This window comes from Mus caroli, chromosome 7 (genome assembly GCF_900094665.2).
Source record: "Mus caroli chromosome 7, CAROLI_EIJ_v1.1, whole genome shotgun sequence".
Classification (NCBI taxonomy): Eukaryota; Metazoa; Chordata; class Mammalia; order Rodentia; family Muridae; genus Mus; species Mus caroli.
The window spans coordinates 139534274-139551892 of record NC_034576.1 but is presented as its reverse complement, the minus strand read 5'-3'; the positions used below and the strand labels follow the sequence as shown (position 1 = coordinate 139551892).

The following is a 17619-nucleotide window of genomic DNA, read 5'->3' as shown; positions in this document are numbered from 1 at the left end:
GTCAATAAAGCATGGGGGTCTGGGAGCTTTGGTAGAGAACAGTTCAGAACTTTGCGGTGGGCCCTGGAGGGAGGGAGGGAGGAGAGGGAGAGCCTATTCAAGCTGCAGCAGGAACCCTGGCATAGCTTCTGAGAAGTCAAGTGTGTAGTTTTCCGTAAAGCCAGGCCGAGAGCCACTCCGTAACCCCGACGCCTGTGGCTGTCCCTGCCCCAGGTCACCGTGTTCCTGTGTATGCTCTCGACCCGCCAGCAAAATCACAGCAGGGCTCTGCCCACTAGGCCAGGTTGAGAATTCGAGTTCTCTTGTACCATAGAGCAAAACTGATAGCTGTCAGACTGCAACTCCCAAAGACAACGCCCAGCGCAGCCTCAGGCGTGCCGATTGGTCCGTGGATCTACTTATCAGGACTCAGTAACCAATCACAAGGAAGGAGAGGAGGGCGTGCCTCCCGCGGACCAAGGGTTGCAGAAGGGTGGCAAATCCTAAACAAACGTCCTTTGGGACTGACTTTGTGAACCGAGAATCGACAAGCCACTCACGGCTTGGGCTTGCGAGGCATCGACCTGTGGCTGCTGGAAGAATTCCCCGCACTTCAGCCCGTAGGAGACTCGGGTTTCGGCTACTCCTGCCTGCAGCCCCTCTGCGAGGGCAGTCAGTGGATTCTAGGCTACGCCCCACGCTTCCTCATTGGCTTCTTCAGACACGTGGTCGAGTGGTTCCCGCCTCGGAGTGGCCTGAGAGGCGGTACGCGAAGCCGCATGGACAGCCTGGCGCCGGGCCGCTGGAGACGGCGGAGGACAGAGGAGCTGCCAGCGGCAGGGGACGCGGTAAGCTCCGGGCAGGGCGTAGGCAGAGGGAGGTGGCGTCCTAGCTGGCGCGCGGCGCCCGGGGCGTGGTCCTTCCGGATGACCGGCCGGCTGGACGGCGGAAGCCTGCTGCCGAGGCGGGGCCAGGGGCGGGGTCTGGGTGGAGCTAGGCAGAGGACAGTCCCGCCTCTCCCGCTGCGCTTGCGCAAAGATGAAGAGCTGTCTGCTCCCTTGACTTAAGCTGTAGTATTCTGAGTGTTTATGGAGTTTATGGATCACAACTTGTGCCACAAGTCCGCTCTGGCGATCTATCCTCATAAACAAACTGAAAGAGCCAAGTTAAAATTGGAAAGCGGGAAAAGATTTAAAACAGCTAGTCGGAAGAGGAACAAAGAGATTGAGGAAATCACTCCTAGTCTGACTCAGGAGTCCCGAAGTGAGACTAAAATTGAAATAGAGAGCCAAGAATATCTAAGAAGTCCGTGTCAAAAGTATAGTCTAGCCAGCATTGTCTAGGCTTCAGTGTCTTTTTTTTTTTTGGTCTTTTCTCTGTGTAGCCCTGGCTGTCTTGGAACTTACTCTGTAGACCAGCCTGGCCTCAAACTCAGAAATTCTCCTGCTTCTGCCTCCCAAGTGCCGGGATTAAAGGCGTGAGCCCCAATGCCCCGCACCTTCAGTGTCTTCTTGTGAAGGGGTCTGACAGAACTGTGTGAAATCTTTCTTTGAGACAAGTACCCCACCCCCACACCCCCACTCCCCACTCCCACCCCCATCCTGCTTTGGGACGCAGGTGTGAGATTCCTGGAGAAATTACCATTTCTTTGGAATCCATTGTTTGAATAGTCTGATAGTTGGCTAAGAGAAGGATCTCTGTAGAATGGCCTCATTTCTGCCAAGCCTATAAATGGAGCACTTTGAAAGCCCAGGTGCTCAGTCTGTCGCAGATACCTAACTTCCTGCCCCAAACCTCGGGAGAAGGCAAGGGGAAGTTAAGCATTCCTTTAAGGGGAGGTGGAAGTCTTTGGGTAGGCTAAGCTGGCTGTGCCAGGTGCTGCCCAGGAGCTGAGCATGCAAGGCATGTGACATGCAACAACCTCTAGAGTTCTCACTAGGTACCTGCACAGTTGAGTTACAAAAAAAATTACCAATAAAACAAAACAAAAGAACCCTCAATTGTTGCAGGATATTTGATCACACTCTTAAACCCCCAGATTCTGTTATTTACTGGGAAAACAGCCCAAGCACACACCTTTCATGCAAACGTTTTCAGCTTGACTGTTGTAAACAGGATAAAACAAAGTCAGCCATGGTCAATAGGCAGAACAAGCAACCGGTTGACAGGAAGTGAACATAGAAGTATTAAAACATCATAGAGAGTAAGGAGGAAGGCAGGAAGATGGACAGAGAGATACACAGGAAGTAGAAGAGAAGGACACGCAGTTAAAGGGTATCTTTGATGAAGGTGTGGGAGAAGGGGCATGGCTTTTGGGACATCGACTGAGGAGGAAGGTCAGCTGGGTGTTTTCTCTGTTTCTGAACAAGGAGACTTTCGTGCCAGCATCTGGCTCCCGAGTCTTCATTGGTAAAATGTAAGGATTGATTTCCTTACAAAGACTTAAATGTACTTAAACCGTAAACTTACTTCAAACTGCACTCAATGTTTTTTTTTTTAATATTTTTTTTATTACGTATTTTCCTCAATTACATTTCCAATGCTATCCCAAAAGTCCCCCATACCCCCCCCCCACTTCCCTACCCACTCATTCCCATTCTTTTGGCCCTGGCATTCCCCTGTATTGGGGCATATAAAGTTTGCAAGTCCAATGGGCCTCTCTTTCCAGTGATGGCCGACTAGGCCATCTTCCGATACATATGCAGCTAGAGACAAGAGCTCCAGGGTACTGGTTAGTTCATCATGTTGTTCCCCCTATAGGGTTGCAGATCCCTTTAACTCCTTGGGTACTTTCTCTAGCTTCTCCATTGGGAGCCCTGTGATCCATCCGATAGCTGACTGTGAGCATCCACTTCTGTGTTTGCTAGACCCCGGCATAGTCTCACAAGAGACAGCTATATCTGGGTCCTTTCAGCAAAATCTTGCTAGAGTATGCAATGGTGTCAGCGTTTGGAAGCTGATTATGGGATGGATCTCTGGATATGGCAGTCTCTAGATGGTCCATCCTTTCATCACAGCTCCAAACTTTGTAACTCCTTCCATGGGTGTTTTGTTCCCAATTCTAAGAAGGGGCATAGTGTCCACACTTTGGTCTTCATTCTTCTTGAGTTTCATGTGTTTAGCAAATTGTATCTTATATCTTGGGTATCCTAAGTTTTGGGCTAATATCCATTTATCAGTGAATACATATTGTGTGAGTTCCTTTGTGATTGTGTTACCTCACTCAAGATGATGCTCTCCAGGTCCATCCATTTGGTTAGGAATTTCATAAATTCATTCTTTTTAATAGCTGAGTAGTAGCACTCAATGTTTTAAGTAAGTTTATGGTTCTGTGTTGAGGCTTATGCATGGAAGAGGTTAGGAGTAGGCAGTTTGTTAGCAGAACGGTGCTACCTCTACTCCTTGCACATTGACCAGTTCATACTCAGTTTTCACCTTCATTTACTACCTCTTAGTAGTTTTTTGAGATAGAGTCTTCTCTAGTTGAGGCTGTCCTCAAATTCTGTTACATAACCCAGAATGGCCTTTCCTGAACCTGCTGCCTCCTCTCAGAGCTGAGATGACAGGTATGCAGCATTTAATTTTCCTTGCTGCTACAAGGCTGTAGACATAATGCATGCTGCTGCGTCTTTCCAGTCAGCACAACAAAGTGTTACTTTTACTTTAGGTTTCACTTTTGGAGACAGGATCTTTCTACCTATCCCACAGTGGCTTGGAACTTCCTCCCTTTGTAGCCCAGGCTGGTTTGGAACTCTCAATTGTTCCTATTTTAGCCTCCCCAGTGCTGGGATTACAGACATAGCCACCATTTCACCAGCAGGTAACTTTGAGGTTTTTGTTTTGTTTTGTTTCCTTTTTTTTTTTAAGATTTATTTATTACTATACATAAGTACACTGTAGCTGACTTCAGACGCACCGGAAGAGGGCATCAGATCTCATTACGGATGGTTGTGAGCCACCATGTGGTTGCTGGGATTTGGACTCAGGACCTTCAGAAGAGCAGTCAGTGCTCTTACCTGCTGAGCCATCTCACCAGCCCTTACTTTTGTTTTTTACCATAAGAAAGACTAGGGTAGGCGTGGCTCAGTGGCAAAGCAGGTACTTAATATGCACAAGGCCCTGGGTTCAATCTCCAGCAGCACTCACAAGAGAAAAGATGGAGCTGGGGAGATTAGCCAAGGAAATTCTTGTGAGTTCAATCCCCGGAGGTCAAATGAAAAAACCACGTTTGTAACCGCAAATGTCTCTGGGGAGTCAGAGACAGGCAGGTCCCTGGGGCTAGTTGATCAAAGCAGCCTAGTTTACTTGGTTAGCTGTAGGCCAGTGAGAGACTTTGTCTCAAAAAACAAGATGGATGGTGCCTGATAAATGATACCCAAGGTGGTCCCCTGGCTGCTTCTTAGCCTTTTATCTAATAATCCAGAGTGGCTTAGTTAAGTAGCTTCTTGTGCAGGGGCTTTCTGTCCTCTCCCTCCCTCACCTCTGGTGCTCACATGCAAATGCTTTTGTTTGGTTCCTGTAGAGCTGAGAATGGTCTCCAGCTTCTGCCCACAGCTCTGTGCACTGTGTACTTCTGCACTTTGTGCAGCTGTGCTGGCTAGTATCATGTCAACTTGACACAAGCTAAAGTCATCTGAAAGGATGGAATCTCAACTGAGAAAATGCCTTCATAAGACCAGGCTGTAGGCAAGCCTGTAGGACATTTTCTTGATTAGTGGTTGAAGGGGGAGGGCCTGGCCTATTGTAGGTGATGCCATTTCTGTGCTGGTGGTCCTACATTTTGTAAGAAAGGAGACTGAACAAGCCATGGGGAGCAAGTCGGTAAGCAGCACCCCTTCATGGCCTCTGCATCGGCTCCCACATCTAGGTTCCTGCCCTGTTTGAGTTCCTATCCTGACTTCCTTTGATGATGAACTGTTAGGTAGAAAGGTAAGTTGGATAAATCCACTCCTCTGCAACTTGCTTTGGTCATGATATTTTATCATAGCAATGATAACCTTAACTAAGACAGTAGCCACCAGCAGAGCTGAGAAAACACTTTGGCCAGAATCAGCATTTGGCAAGTGGTTCTTAGGCAGAGCAGAGCCAGTTGGATACCAACTTCTCATAGTACTCAGTATCCTGGCCTTGTAAGAGAAGTTTCTAGCACTGAGAATAGCTACCGTGGTAGCAAGTGTGGCAAATGGATAGCCACAGTGTCCCTCTGTTCCACTGGGCACCTGCTATATTCCATGCATTGCTGTGGGCATTGGTGATGTGACAGCCTTGGTTAGGTTAGGTTTCCTCTACAGAAACCCTGTGCCATTTGCACGGCATTGTAATTATTTTTCTATTGCTGTGAAGAGATACCATGATTAAGGCAACTTATAAAAGAAAGCATTTAATTGGGGGCTTGCTTGCAGCTTTGAGGGGTAAGTCCATGACTGCCATAGTAGGGAGCACGACAGGAATGGCACTGGAGCAGTAGCTGAGAGCATACATGATGAGATGACAACCACCAGACAGAGAGAGACAGAGACTGGAAAATGGTATGGGCTCTTGAAACCTCAAAGGTTGCCCCCCAGTGACACACCTCCTCCCAAGGCCCCACACCTCCTAATCCTTCCCAAACAGCTCTACCAACTTGTTCAAATATGTGAGTTTATGGGGGCCATTCTCATTTAAACCACCACACTCAGTCACAGGGATTAAGCTGGTCTGGCTGCTCACCTGTTGAGGCAGGAGAGACAAATTTAGGAGAGAGTCTGGCCCTATGGAAAGGAAGGAGTCACAGAGGTCTTTACTTGGTTTAGAAATGTGCAGGGCTTCCGTAGGGAAGAAAGGGAGCAGTAGGGCAGGGAGCCACCAGGGGTGTCTCCTCTTTCTCTGGACTGAAGTTTACCAAGGAGCGGTGTTGCGAAGGCCATGTCAAGTTGTGTGTGTGCGACTCTGAAAGATTTAGCAGTTCACATCAGACCATTTGGGGTTGAGTGCAGAGGAAGGGTTACAGGAATGACAGCAGCCTTGCAGAGTTCTGTTAAAGACAATCCCTTGAAGAGCTGCTCTGTGACAGACAGCACCACATAGGTTTATTAGTCACGTTGCCTGCCCACAGCATATGAATGTGCTTGCCACCAAGTTTTCTGTCCTTGAGTCCTCTCAAGACAGCTCAGTTCTGGGCAAGACAGTGGGGCAGAGCCAAACCTGTGATGCCCTAGTGAACCAAAACATGCTTCTCTAGCTCGTGAGTTCCAGGGAGAAATGACTGCTTCCTCTTGTAATTTTTCCATTTGTTCTTTAGAAACAGATTCGAAGAATATGTTGACTTCATAGTCTTCTGCTTCTCACTTTTACTTTTTTTTAAATTTAGTTTTAAATATCATGATTAAATTATTATCAGCATATGACCAACTCACATTAGGAAGGCATAGCTGGGTTTTGTGCCCCCCACAAATGCTAAGTACAAATATGAATGCACATGTTTTCCTTCCTTCTGGATGTAGGATGAGATTGAGATTTATAGGGGCTATGGTAAATATTTGCTTAGTCATCTAAAGAGCTTCCAGATTCCAACACCAAATGGTTTTAACACTGTCTGTCTCCCCAGCTGGGAGCTAGCTCCCAAGTCCTCCTCACCCCTGTCTTTTTGAGGAGAGCCTCCTAGCTTGGCGCGAAGTGTGATCTCATTGCTTTTAATATGCATTTCCTGGGCAGTGACCTGCTGTCTCCATTACTTCCTGGTCATTTGTCTGTCTTTTTAAGGACTTCCTCTGCCCAAACCTTGGTCCTCTGCAAGAGCAGCAGATACGCTGAACCACGGGTCTATCTCTCCACCACTATTCCTCTTTTTTATATATGCTTATAGAAGTTCCTTACCAGATTCATGGTTTGCAGAAACCCTCTCCCACCTTGAACCTTTGTGTTTTCTTGTAAGGAAGTTAGTTTTGACTCCTTCATTTAGATCTGTGTTCCATATCCACCAGCATGGCACAGAACAGGCTCAAAACAACTGGGTTGTGTTGCACTCAGTACTAAGTTCTCAGCACCCTTTGTAGACCAGCTTATTTTCCTCCTCCCAGGAATCACCTTGGCAGCCCTGTCAGAAATCAGTTCTTTGTAGATGGGAGAGTTTTTCGTGGACTTTCAGTTGATGCGTGCATTCATCTTTATGTTCGGACAGTACAGGCTTAGGCAGTACAGTATGAAAGGGAGTTCCCTGAAAAGGGCACGCCCGCGCTAAAGCTTCCCCACATTGATTGAACTTCTGTGACTGGGGAGAAGTACAGTGTTGCAGATCGACAGCTAAGATTCTCTTCAGCTGTCCTGAATAGCCACTTATCACCTACCTCTTTATCCTATGTGACACTCTTTTGCTATCAGATTAATGCGTTAATTTGGGAGACCGTTAGCTTCCATGAGCCCTCAGAACTCTAGAGGCTTCTTTACCTGCCTGCAGCATGCCTACCTGATACACCAGCGTGTTTAGTAAAAGCCTTGAGCTATGACTGTCTCTGCTCCCACGATGGACACATCATTCAGAGTCCATGGAGTCACCCAGAATAAACCATTTTTTCCCCCTCTGAAGTCAAAGTTGTGTTTTGCAGATCCTTTACGTAAAGTCAGTGTTGAGATCTGTAAATTGCAATTTTATTTTCACTTTGTTCTTTTTGTAGACTATGTCTGCTATTCTGGGTGCCTTGAATTCCCATATGAATTTTAGGGTCAGCCTTTTAATGCCTGCAGACAAGCTAGCCAGTGTTCTGCTGTGCTGAGGAGTGAGCTCAGGGCCTTGGTATGCTAGGTAGGTGGTCTGTAATCGTGGTCAGCTTGGAATTCACTATGGGGAACAGGTTGGCCTCAGACTTGTAGAGCTCTTCCTGGCTTTGCCTCCCGAGGGATTTTCTGTTGTGGTTTGCTTTTTGAGGCAGGATCTCATATGGCTTGGGCTGCCCTTGAATTCAGGATCTAGTCAAGGATGACCTTGGGTTTCTAATGCCACCCCACTGCTTCTGCTGAGCTGGGGTTACAGGCATGTGGCCTACTGTTTGTTTTCCACTTAGGTGTTCTTTGCTTATTTTGCCTGTTTTCCTCCTTTGTTTAATGGAGCATTCTTGTTTGATTGTGTGCTAATTCCCTCACTGGTTGGTTAGTTGTGGTTTTGCCGGTTGCTTGTGATCTAGTGTGCATCTTCAGTTTACACCACCATTGTGATCTAGTGTGCATCTTCAGTTTACACCACCGTTGTGATCTAGTGTGCATCTTCAGTTTACACCACCGTTGTAGGCGTCATCGGATCACCTCATGGCGAAGAAGCTCCCATCTCTTTCCTCTCTGTCTGTTCTTCTCAGTTGTAGTCCTGCGTTTTACACTGACCTACGCTCTCTGTGCTGTTCCTGTTTTACTCACCCTGGTCTTAATCCAATTGGACCCTGTTTATCTGTCTGGATTAGAAGAGATCTGATTATTGAAGGTGCCAGCTCATAGACTTTGGTTCAAGCCACTATACTTTAAAGAGGTTTCCATGGCAAGAATCAAGAGACCATAGATTTACTCACAAAATTCCATCATAGTTGAATTCTTCTTTTAGTCCATATTTCCTTCTGGATGTTGAGGGTCAGGGATTGGTTTGCATGTCTGTGTTGGTGATTGGACCCTCACATCCTTGAATGGGTGGTTGTATCCTTGGTACTCTAATACTGAGCAGAAATATATAATCCATTTCCTCCTGATTATTTTTTTGTCTGTGTTAGGAAATCAAACACTAGGTCTTGTACATGTTAGACAAGAACTCTACACTGGCTTTCATCCCTGGATTACTTTGAAAACTTCTGGAGGACAGTTGCTAGGGACCATATACAAGGCCTCATTTGTGGCAGACAAACGTTCTATTGCTAAGCTACATCGCCAGCTTTCTTTTTGAGACAGGGTCTCACTACGTTACCCAGACTGACCTTTAATCTGTCTGTAGCCAAAGCAGGCTTTGAACTTGTAATGTTCCTGCATAGCCTCCCAAGTGGCTAGGGTTAGAGGCCCATGCCAACAGGCATAGCTTGGTGTCTCAAACTTGATGGCATCTATAACCCTAGAGGTCAGCGAATCTCAATAATTCCAAGCATGGACATCATGAAGAAAATGGTGGCAGAGACAGCTAGTGAGGAAATTGCTCAAAGGTACTGATAGAAAAATTTAGAAGTAGCCAGAGACAAAAAGACACACTGTGTACTGAGACACAAACATACAGCTGCAACTTCACACTGGAAATGCTCCTGCAGGACAGTAGAGTTTCATCAATGACAGAAAAAATCCTGTCTATTTAGAATTCTGTACCCAGTGAAAGTTATCTTTTGTGTTCAGTTTCTGAACTTCTATTGCTTTTTTTTTTAAAGCTCACCAACCTTTTCTTTGAAAGTGTCTAATTTGCCACTAATTGCATATAGTGCATTTTTCATCCCAGGAATGATAACTTTTGATTTGGATCATGTACACACACATAACTCATGTCTAACATTTTGAGCATATGCAGCTATAGGAACTCTTTGAGTGTTCTCTGTGGGTAGAGAGGAGGGGACTGAGGATGAGATGAAGGCTTTAAGGCATACCCCATGACTTACTGTCAGCCCATGCATCCTGTTAGCTCATCAGGCTGTGATTCCACTAATGAGGTTAATACCCTCACTGTCCATCTCTTGGAACATGGTCCAAGTACATAGTCATGTGAGGAGAATTCTTAGTGCTTGTGAGAAAACTCTAAGAAAACAAGACAAGAGTCTTGTGACTTCAGTTTCTAAAAACAGTGGACTTATTCTTGGAATGTGTTTTCAGGCTCCTCCCAGGTATAGCAGATAGGAGTGAGTTGACTTCAGATTACTCATTATTGCTGCTGCTGTTAATCCTTTTATGCCTCTATGGAAAAACATGTTTTTGCCACGTGCAGATTGTCCTTGTGATTCTATACCACTGGAGAGAACTTAGGTTATTTTTAACCCTCAGAGTATAAATTGTCTGATGCTCTGGATAAAGTTGACTATTGCATGGGACTTTAGTCTGCCTCATTTATGGGCTCCATTCTTCCAGGTCCCACCACTGCTACAGTGGTAAACACCCATCACTCCTGGGATCCCATCTCAGAATACTGCTGCACTGGGATCAAGCCTTCAGTTCATGAGACCCTGGGGGACACCTAATAACCAAACCATTACAAATTATTATACCTAGTAATTTTTTATTAGTCATACATTGCCAATTAGAGATGTGGTGGTTTAAATAAGAATAGTTCCCCCATAGGCTTACATGTCTCAACACTTAGTTACCTGGGACAGGCACTATTTGAAAGGATTAGAAGGATTAGGAGGTATGGCCTTGTTGAAGGAAGTTTGTCACTGGGGTGGGTTTTGACATTTTAAAAGCCCATGCCAAGCCCAGTGTCTTTTGTTATCTCTGCTGTGGATCAGGATATAGCTTTCAGGTACTGGACTAATCCTCTGATCCAATTAATGCTTTTTTAAAATAAGAATTGGTCGTTGTGTCTCTTCACAGCACTATAACAATGACTAGGACAAGAAACATGGGTGACATCTACATTAGATAAAGCTCACCCCAGTCTGGTAGTGACTCTTGAAAGCTGCATTCCTGGAGCTCCCTGAACAGTAAGCAGGCAGTCCACAGAGTCTCTTGTTCCCAGCAATTATTTGCTGCTTATATAAACTCAGGGAGGGGCCTTGTGTATCTTGTAATTTTCTGAGCTTCCCAAGTCTTATAAAGTTGAGCTTCCTGTTTTCTTAGGTTTCTTTTTTTTTTCTAAGATTTATTTATTTATTATATGTAAGTACACTGTAGCTGTCTTCAGACACTCCAGAAGAGATTTCATTACAGATGGTTGTGAGCCACCATGTGGTTGCCGGGATTTGAACTCGGGACCTTCGGAAGAGCAGTCAGCCCTCTTAACTGCTGAGCCATCTCACCAACCCCTTTCTTAGGTTTCTAAAAAAGAGCTTCTCTCCAGGAGATATATTTCAATTCATAGGAAATGGCTACACCACACAGTTGTATCCAGTAAAGCTTATTCTGAAGGACTTTTTAAAAGTTTGCGCTGGACTGGAGAGCGATGGCACACCATGGTTAGGAGCATTGGCTGCTCTTTCAGAAGATTCCCAGCACCCATTTATCAATCAGTTCATGACTGTAACTTCAGTTCCGGAGTATCTAATGCCTTCTTCTGGCCTCAGTGGCCACCAGGGGCAAGCAAATGGCACATAGACACATATGCCGGCAAAAACACCCATATATGTGAATGAATGAATGAATGAACGAAAACATCCATATATGTGAATGAATGAATGAATAAAAACATCCATATATGTGAATGAATGAATGAATAAAAACATCCATATATGTGAATGAATGAATGAATAAAGACATCCATATATGTGAATGAATGAATGAATAAATAAATAACATTTAAGAGCTCTTAGCCCTAGAGTTTGCTTCTTCAGAACTCTTGAGCCATGGGGTCCAGGTGGATGAAGAAGCCAATATGGGGGTTGAAGTGCAAAGATGAAAGATAAAGTGTAGGTCTGAGTCTGCTATATGTACCCATGGAAGCTGAAGGAGCAGATATAAGGGATGCTGGGGCCAGGAACCATGTTGCGAGTTTTTAGGCTACCTGCTGCTGTCAACAGCTTGTCATCAGTAAATCTGGAACTTTTGTCACCATCTGATCACCAAGACCAGGATCACCAACATCTGCCTAGTTCATGACCAGAGCAGCCCCTACCCACCTTTGTGCTGAATCCGTAGCATTCTAGCCACCTCTATTCTCAGGTATGCCTAAATGTAACATAGATAATAAGAAATCACCTCTTCTGCTAAAAGCACAAAGGCTGGAGACTGCCAATTTTAAATGATTTCTACTTTTTTTGACTGGAAATATTTTAAAGATTGCCTTAGAAGTTCAGCTGCAGGTACTTCACAGCTGGCTAAAAGCACCAGGAGCCTGACTTGCTCCCCATCTGGCCAGGTTAGCCTAGTGACACTTAACCCTTGCTGTGGTCTCCTCTCTGAATTCTCCCGTGGGCAAGAGCAGCAGCGTGGAGAGCAGAATAGCCTCTCCTTTCATCTGCATCCCTAGCTCGGCAGGCCAGGTTCTTGGTCCAGAGATCCCAGACGTAAGGATCCGGAGAGGTCAGATAATTTTCAGTTCCAACCTGGAGGATTTTTAATGCAGTTTCACAGACTGATGTGAATGAACTGGAAGGCTTCAGTCTGCCACGTTCACCGATTCTTACCATCATGGACTGGTTTTAAAAGGGTGGGAAGGGGGAGTAGGTGGGTGAGAGGGGGGACTGTTTTTTCTTTTCTTTTCTTTTCTTTTCTTTTCTTTCCTTTTCTTTTTTTTTTTTTTATCCATTCATTCAGTCTGTGGGTGACTTCAGGACCTACCTTTGCTAACACTTGGGAAATTATCCAATAAAGCCAGTAGTCCTTGTCAGCAAAACCACTTAAATGTATTGATGGCTTGAACACCATCCGAGAAACCCTAAGGGGTCTAACTTAAAAGTGCGAAGATGGAGAGCTGAATCTGCCCGTTTCACTCCGTAGGATGCAGATTTGATAGCTCATCTGCTGAGTGCCGTCCCCAGTGGAAGCCTAATGAGCACTCGCTGATGAGGCCGAGCCCCTCCAGCAGAACCCTTTGCTTTGCCCTTTGGTGGTCATTAAGACTTTCTTTCTCAGTCATTATAGCCCACTCCTCAAGAAACAAGCTACTGAGCCGTCAGCCTGCTTCTTTCTCTTAGAAAGAATCTGCTGAGCTGAGGACCATGCCTTACTGGGTTTAGTTTTGTTTGGCCGTGCTTCTCCTTGGTACAAGAAATGGGTCAGTGGTTCATCTTTGATTGTGACCTAAGTTAACACTTAACTGATGGAGGTTGTGTGTTCTCCTGCAGAGAACAGAGTTCTCTACAGTTACAGCGTGTCAGTACTTACCAGGTGGAGACAGATGTTGTTATAGATGCACAGAAAAGCAGAGGGGAGCTAAGGGCCCACAGGAAGACGGCTTTCCCCTGCTAGGGTACCTCCTGCATGGACGCTGTGTCCAGCAGCCACCCTGGAAGGAGTGTGGGTTGGCTTCTTGAGCAGGTACTCAGCATCAAGAGAGGTATGTAGTAGGTGTTCTGGGAAAACCACTTGTTTGCATGACTTGGGAGGGCACATGCGTTTAACAGAAAAGAAACGGAGGAGGCCTAGGTAGATGTGTCAAGTCGCTGATATTTTCAAAACATCATCTATTTAGAAAAAACTAGAATTCAGGTGTGTCGTAATGAAATGCAGTATCTTGTACACTTAATACACACTGGTGAAAAAGACAAAAAAAGCAGCCCGTGATGCCAGCAGCTGGGAAACCAAGGCAGAGGGATCACCATGAGTTCAAGGCTAGCCTGTGGAACATAGTGAGTTCAGGTCAGTCAACACAAACAAAAGACTGTCAGTGCTGGGTATGTGCTTTCCTATCTGGACTGTAGAGTGCATCTTAGAGTTTTCAAGACCATGATGTTAGATAAGCATGGAGTCTTTTCCTCTCCTCTCCTCTCCTCTCCTCTCCTCTCCTCTCCTCTCCTCTCCTCTCCTCTCCTCTCCTCTCCTCTCCTCTCCTCTCCTGTCCTTTCCTTCTCTTTCCTTCTCTTTTCTTTCCTTTTTTAGGGCTGTGGCTCCAATAAGCTGACTCTTCCCCTTCCAGAAGCTATCACATGTCCTCAAGTAGCATTAGGGCTGCACGAACCCTTTCCTACCCCATGCTAAAGCATTGACTGACTGGACCTTCTGTAGCAATTCTGTGAATTCATGAGTACAATGGACCTGTCATGTCCAGAGGACACGGTTTCACTCTGCTCTTCCTGGACTTTTGACTCTTACATCCATTCATTTTCCCACAGTGACCCTTAAGCCTTGGTGAGAGGGTGTGTCCCATCTGTGGCTGAGCTTTGACCATATGCGAGTCAACCAGAATCCACTACACAAAGACAGTTCTCTGCTGAAGCTTGAGAGCATACAGATGTAGGAATGTTAGGAATAAGAATTTAGAGAAATTGGATATTCATGTCCTCGTTTCTTTTTTCACCCATAACATCCTATTTAAGTTATTAAAAAAAACTTACCTAAAAATATATTTTTATTTTATATTCATGATTATTTTACTGAATGTATGCTTGGTATCTGCTGAGGTCAGAAGAAGGCATTGGATCCCCTGAAACTGAGCCTCTAGGTAGGTGCTGGGAATCAAACCCAGTGTCTTAGTCAATGTCCTATTGTGAAGAGACACCATGAAACTGGCAGTGCTCTTTTGTTTTTGTTTTTGTTTTTGTTTTTGTTTTTGTTTTTGAGACAGGGTTTCTCTGTGCAGCTCTGGCTGTTCTGGTACTTGCATTGTAGACCAGGCTGGCCTCTGAACTCACAGAGATTCCCCTGCCTCTGCCTCCTGAGTGCTGAGATTAAAGGACGCCCTACCACACCCTGCCTCACAGCCTCACAGCATCTCTTCTAAAGGGAAGTATCCGCTGGGGCTGGCTCACAAGTTTCACTGGTTTAGGTCACTGTCACCATGGTGAGTAACATGTTGACACGCAGGCAGATGGCCACTAGGCCTGGCTTGCATCCTTGAAACCTCAAAGCTCATCTCCAGTGAACAGTGACACACTTTCTGCAACAAGGCCATACCTACTCCAACAAGGCCATACCTCCTAATAGTGGCACTCCCTGTTGATTCAGCATTCAAATACATGAGCCAGTGGGGGCCATACTTATTTAAACCACCACATGCAGGCACGCTTGGGGAGCGCTCTAGAAGAGTCTTTTGAATAATGCTCTTGGCAAGTGCTTTCAACTTCTGATTGTTACCATGTTTGCATGCCACAAATACCTGGCTTTACTATTAATTCTTATATGTGTAGGGTCTTATCTATATTGGGTTAGTTTCTGTATGTGTCAACTACCCAGTCCTCAGTCTATCTTTTCACATTTGAGAGTGAATCCTCTTAGAGTCCTTTTCTCCTAAAGACGGTCACCCCAGGAATTTTCTTGACTCCGTTGTCAAGCATCACTTAGTTGTAATGATTTTAATGTCAAGTGATAAATGTGAATGCTTATTTCCCAGCTGTCAGTATCCTTCCATTGATGGTATGCTTGCTCTTAGACCAGTAGTGTACACTCTTGACAGGGATAATTGTATGTTGAGGTTCTCTTAGGCTTTGCTATCTCCCCAATACAGTGTTTCATCTTTTAGGGCTCTGACAGTTGTATTTTTCAGTTCTGTCTCCAGCTAGTTTAAAAACACAGGGACAGCCTAGGTCTGTCAATTCAGACCCTCAGCCTTCAGCCAAGTCAGGCAAGACCTTTGTGCTTTATTTTCTCATTCCAAGACACAAGTGGACTTCTTAGCCTTCTCAGTGGTGTGAGGATGAAATGAAGTCTCCTTTTCTTTAAGTACAGGGTGTTTATTAGGTTCTGCTTGCTGTCCGTAGATGTAGATTATTGCTTTCCTTAAGATCTTTAGAGTTGGGGCTTGAGATGTCCTCAGTAGTAGAGTGTCCCATCCTTAACACTGGGAAAGTGATCTTTAATGTCTTAGTCCAAAGTGACTTAGGCTTCTTGTGTGCTGGGTAAACTCACAAACCAATCATCAACAAGTCTGTGGGGGTAATACCTGTCCTTCCTGCTCCTACCCCTACCTTCAGCTTTCTATCGCACATGTGTCAAAAGAGGGCTGATCTGTGCCTGAGTCCTCCTGACTCCTCAGGCCCCTCATTTGTTTCTGATGTCCTTTCAGCCCTGGGCAGCAGTGGCAGGGTTGCAGGATCTCCCTCCAGTGCTGCTCAGCTGTTGGACCAGGCCCCAGAAGATCCAAATGTATAACAGCACTTTAATGAGTACTCCAACGTTGCCCTTGGTGATGGTCACCTCATTATCCATGCAGCTCAAGGCAGAATAATTTAGGCAGCCTCAGAGATGGCTGCCAAGCATGGGAATAGACATTGCAGGAAAGGAGAAAGGACCTCTCCTCAGTCTATTCTCAGTCCCTACAAGGATGGAGCACCTTGGCAGCTGAAGGCCTGTGTCCTTCCTTTCTGTGGAAGGCCTCAAACTTACGGTGGTCCTCCTGTCTCTGTCTATCCTTTTTTTGAAAAAAAGAAATTAAATTATTATTTTTAATTATGTGTAGGTATCTGTGTCTACATGTGGGTATGTGCATATGTGTTTAGTTCCTGGGAGGTCAGAGACTTTGAATCCTTTGGAGTGGCTGGTGTGGGTCCTCTGTTTTTTTGTTTTGTTTTGTTTCTCGAGACAGGGTTTCTCTATAGCCCTGGCTGTCCTGGAACTCACTCTGTAGACCAGGCTGGCCTCGAACTCAGAAATCCGCCTGTCTCTGCCTCCCAAGTGCTGGGATTAAAGGCGTGCGCCACCACTGCCCGGCTGGTGTGGGTCCTCTGAAGAGCAGCAAGTGCTCTTAATTTCTGGGCCATCTCTCCGAAGCCAAGGAATAGATTTTTCCTTTATTCTTCTCTATTGCTTCCTCAAGGTAACCATGTATCCTCGTGTTGGTTGGCCTGTGGTTTTGACCGTGGCTTGCTGATGCTGTAACTCACTCTCTCTTTGGCAAGCTGGAGTCGGTTGGGAAGTACTGGAAGATCTTGCCTATTCAGTTGAGAGTCTTTTGAATAACACTCATGGCTGAATGGGGCTGCAGCATTAAGATGTCACAGTCTATTTGGCAAGAGCCCTTAATTCCTTGTAAGGTAGAGGCCAAGAGTGAGAGTGAGAGGCCTAACCTCCAGCCCTTTTCTGCTTGACATTCAGCCAGATTCAATGTGCTGGAGGAAGCAAACCTCTCAAGAGTGCAAGGTCATTTTCCAAATGAAAATGTCATCATGAAGGAGTCTTTGCTTGATGGGAACCATGCTTTCGCTCTAAACGGCAATCTGTGGGGCCTTATTAATCTCGATTCCCCAGCAGTCCCTGCTCCCTGTGCAGACTGATGGCCTTCCAACTGCAGCACAAAGAAACTTCTTTATTATAGCAGACAGAATGGAGTGAAGCAGGGGAAACCTTCAGCCGTGTTTCCTGTAGCAGGATGGGAGCGATGGTGTACGCTCAGGGTGTGTACCGACTCCAGGATAAGGCCTTTAGAAAAGCTTCCCAGAATACCTTGACAATGAAGGACTAGATCAGTGTTCCTACTGTTTTTATTATCAGTATTATTTTCATAACATGTCACTGTGTAGTCAGGTTGGTCTCAGACTTGCAATCTTCCTGCTTTCCCTTCCCAAGTGCTGGGATTACATGGGTACATCCCCATGCCTAGAAAATTAGTTTATTTCTTTTATGTTCATTTTTATATAAAATATGTTTTCTTGTGTACTTGGCATCAGTGCATAACTGATATCTAATGACTCTTCCTGGTTTTCTAATTTTCTAACTTTAATTTTAATTATCTTTTTTTTTTTTGAGACTGCCTCACTTATGTAGACCAAGCTGGCCTTGAACTCACAGAAGCCCACCTGCCTCTGCCTCTGAGGTGCTAGGATTAAAGGTGTGTGCCACTACGCCTGGCTTGGTTTTCTGATTTGTGCTGTGCACAGATCAAGTAGGCTGAGTCAGGTTAACACAAGC

At 45.4% G+C, this 17619-nt stretch overlaps 1 protein-coding gene across 5 annotated transcripts in view; it reads left to right on the top strand.

The window, feature by feature from the left end:
* The first annotated feature begins 415 nt into the window (after positions 1–415).
* The window catches only part of C7H10orf143 (chromosome 7 C10orf143 homolog), a 34592-nt gene continuing 17388 nt past the window's right edge, over positions 416–17619 (top strand). For 3 of the 5 annotated variants that reach the window (XR_003837098.1, XR_002378414.2, XM_021168420.2), the window contains exon 1: positions 420–827. Coding sequence is in view for 2 of the 5 variants with exons in the window: in XM_021168420.2 (XP_021024079.1) it covers positions 759–827 (69 nt within the window). In the remaining 3 variants the exon portion in view is untranslated. Of the gene's footprint in view, positions 828–17619 lie in introns of all 5 variants that reach the window. The other 2 variants (XR_002378413.2, XM_029479096.1) reach the window with 1 other exon arrangement.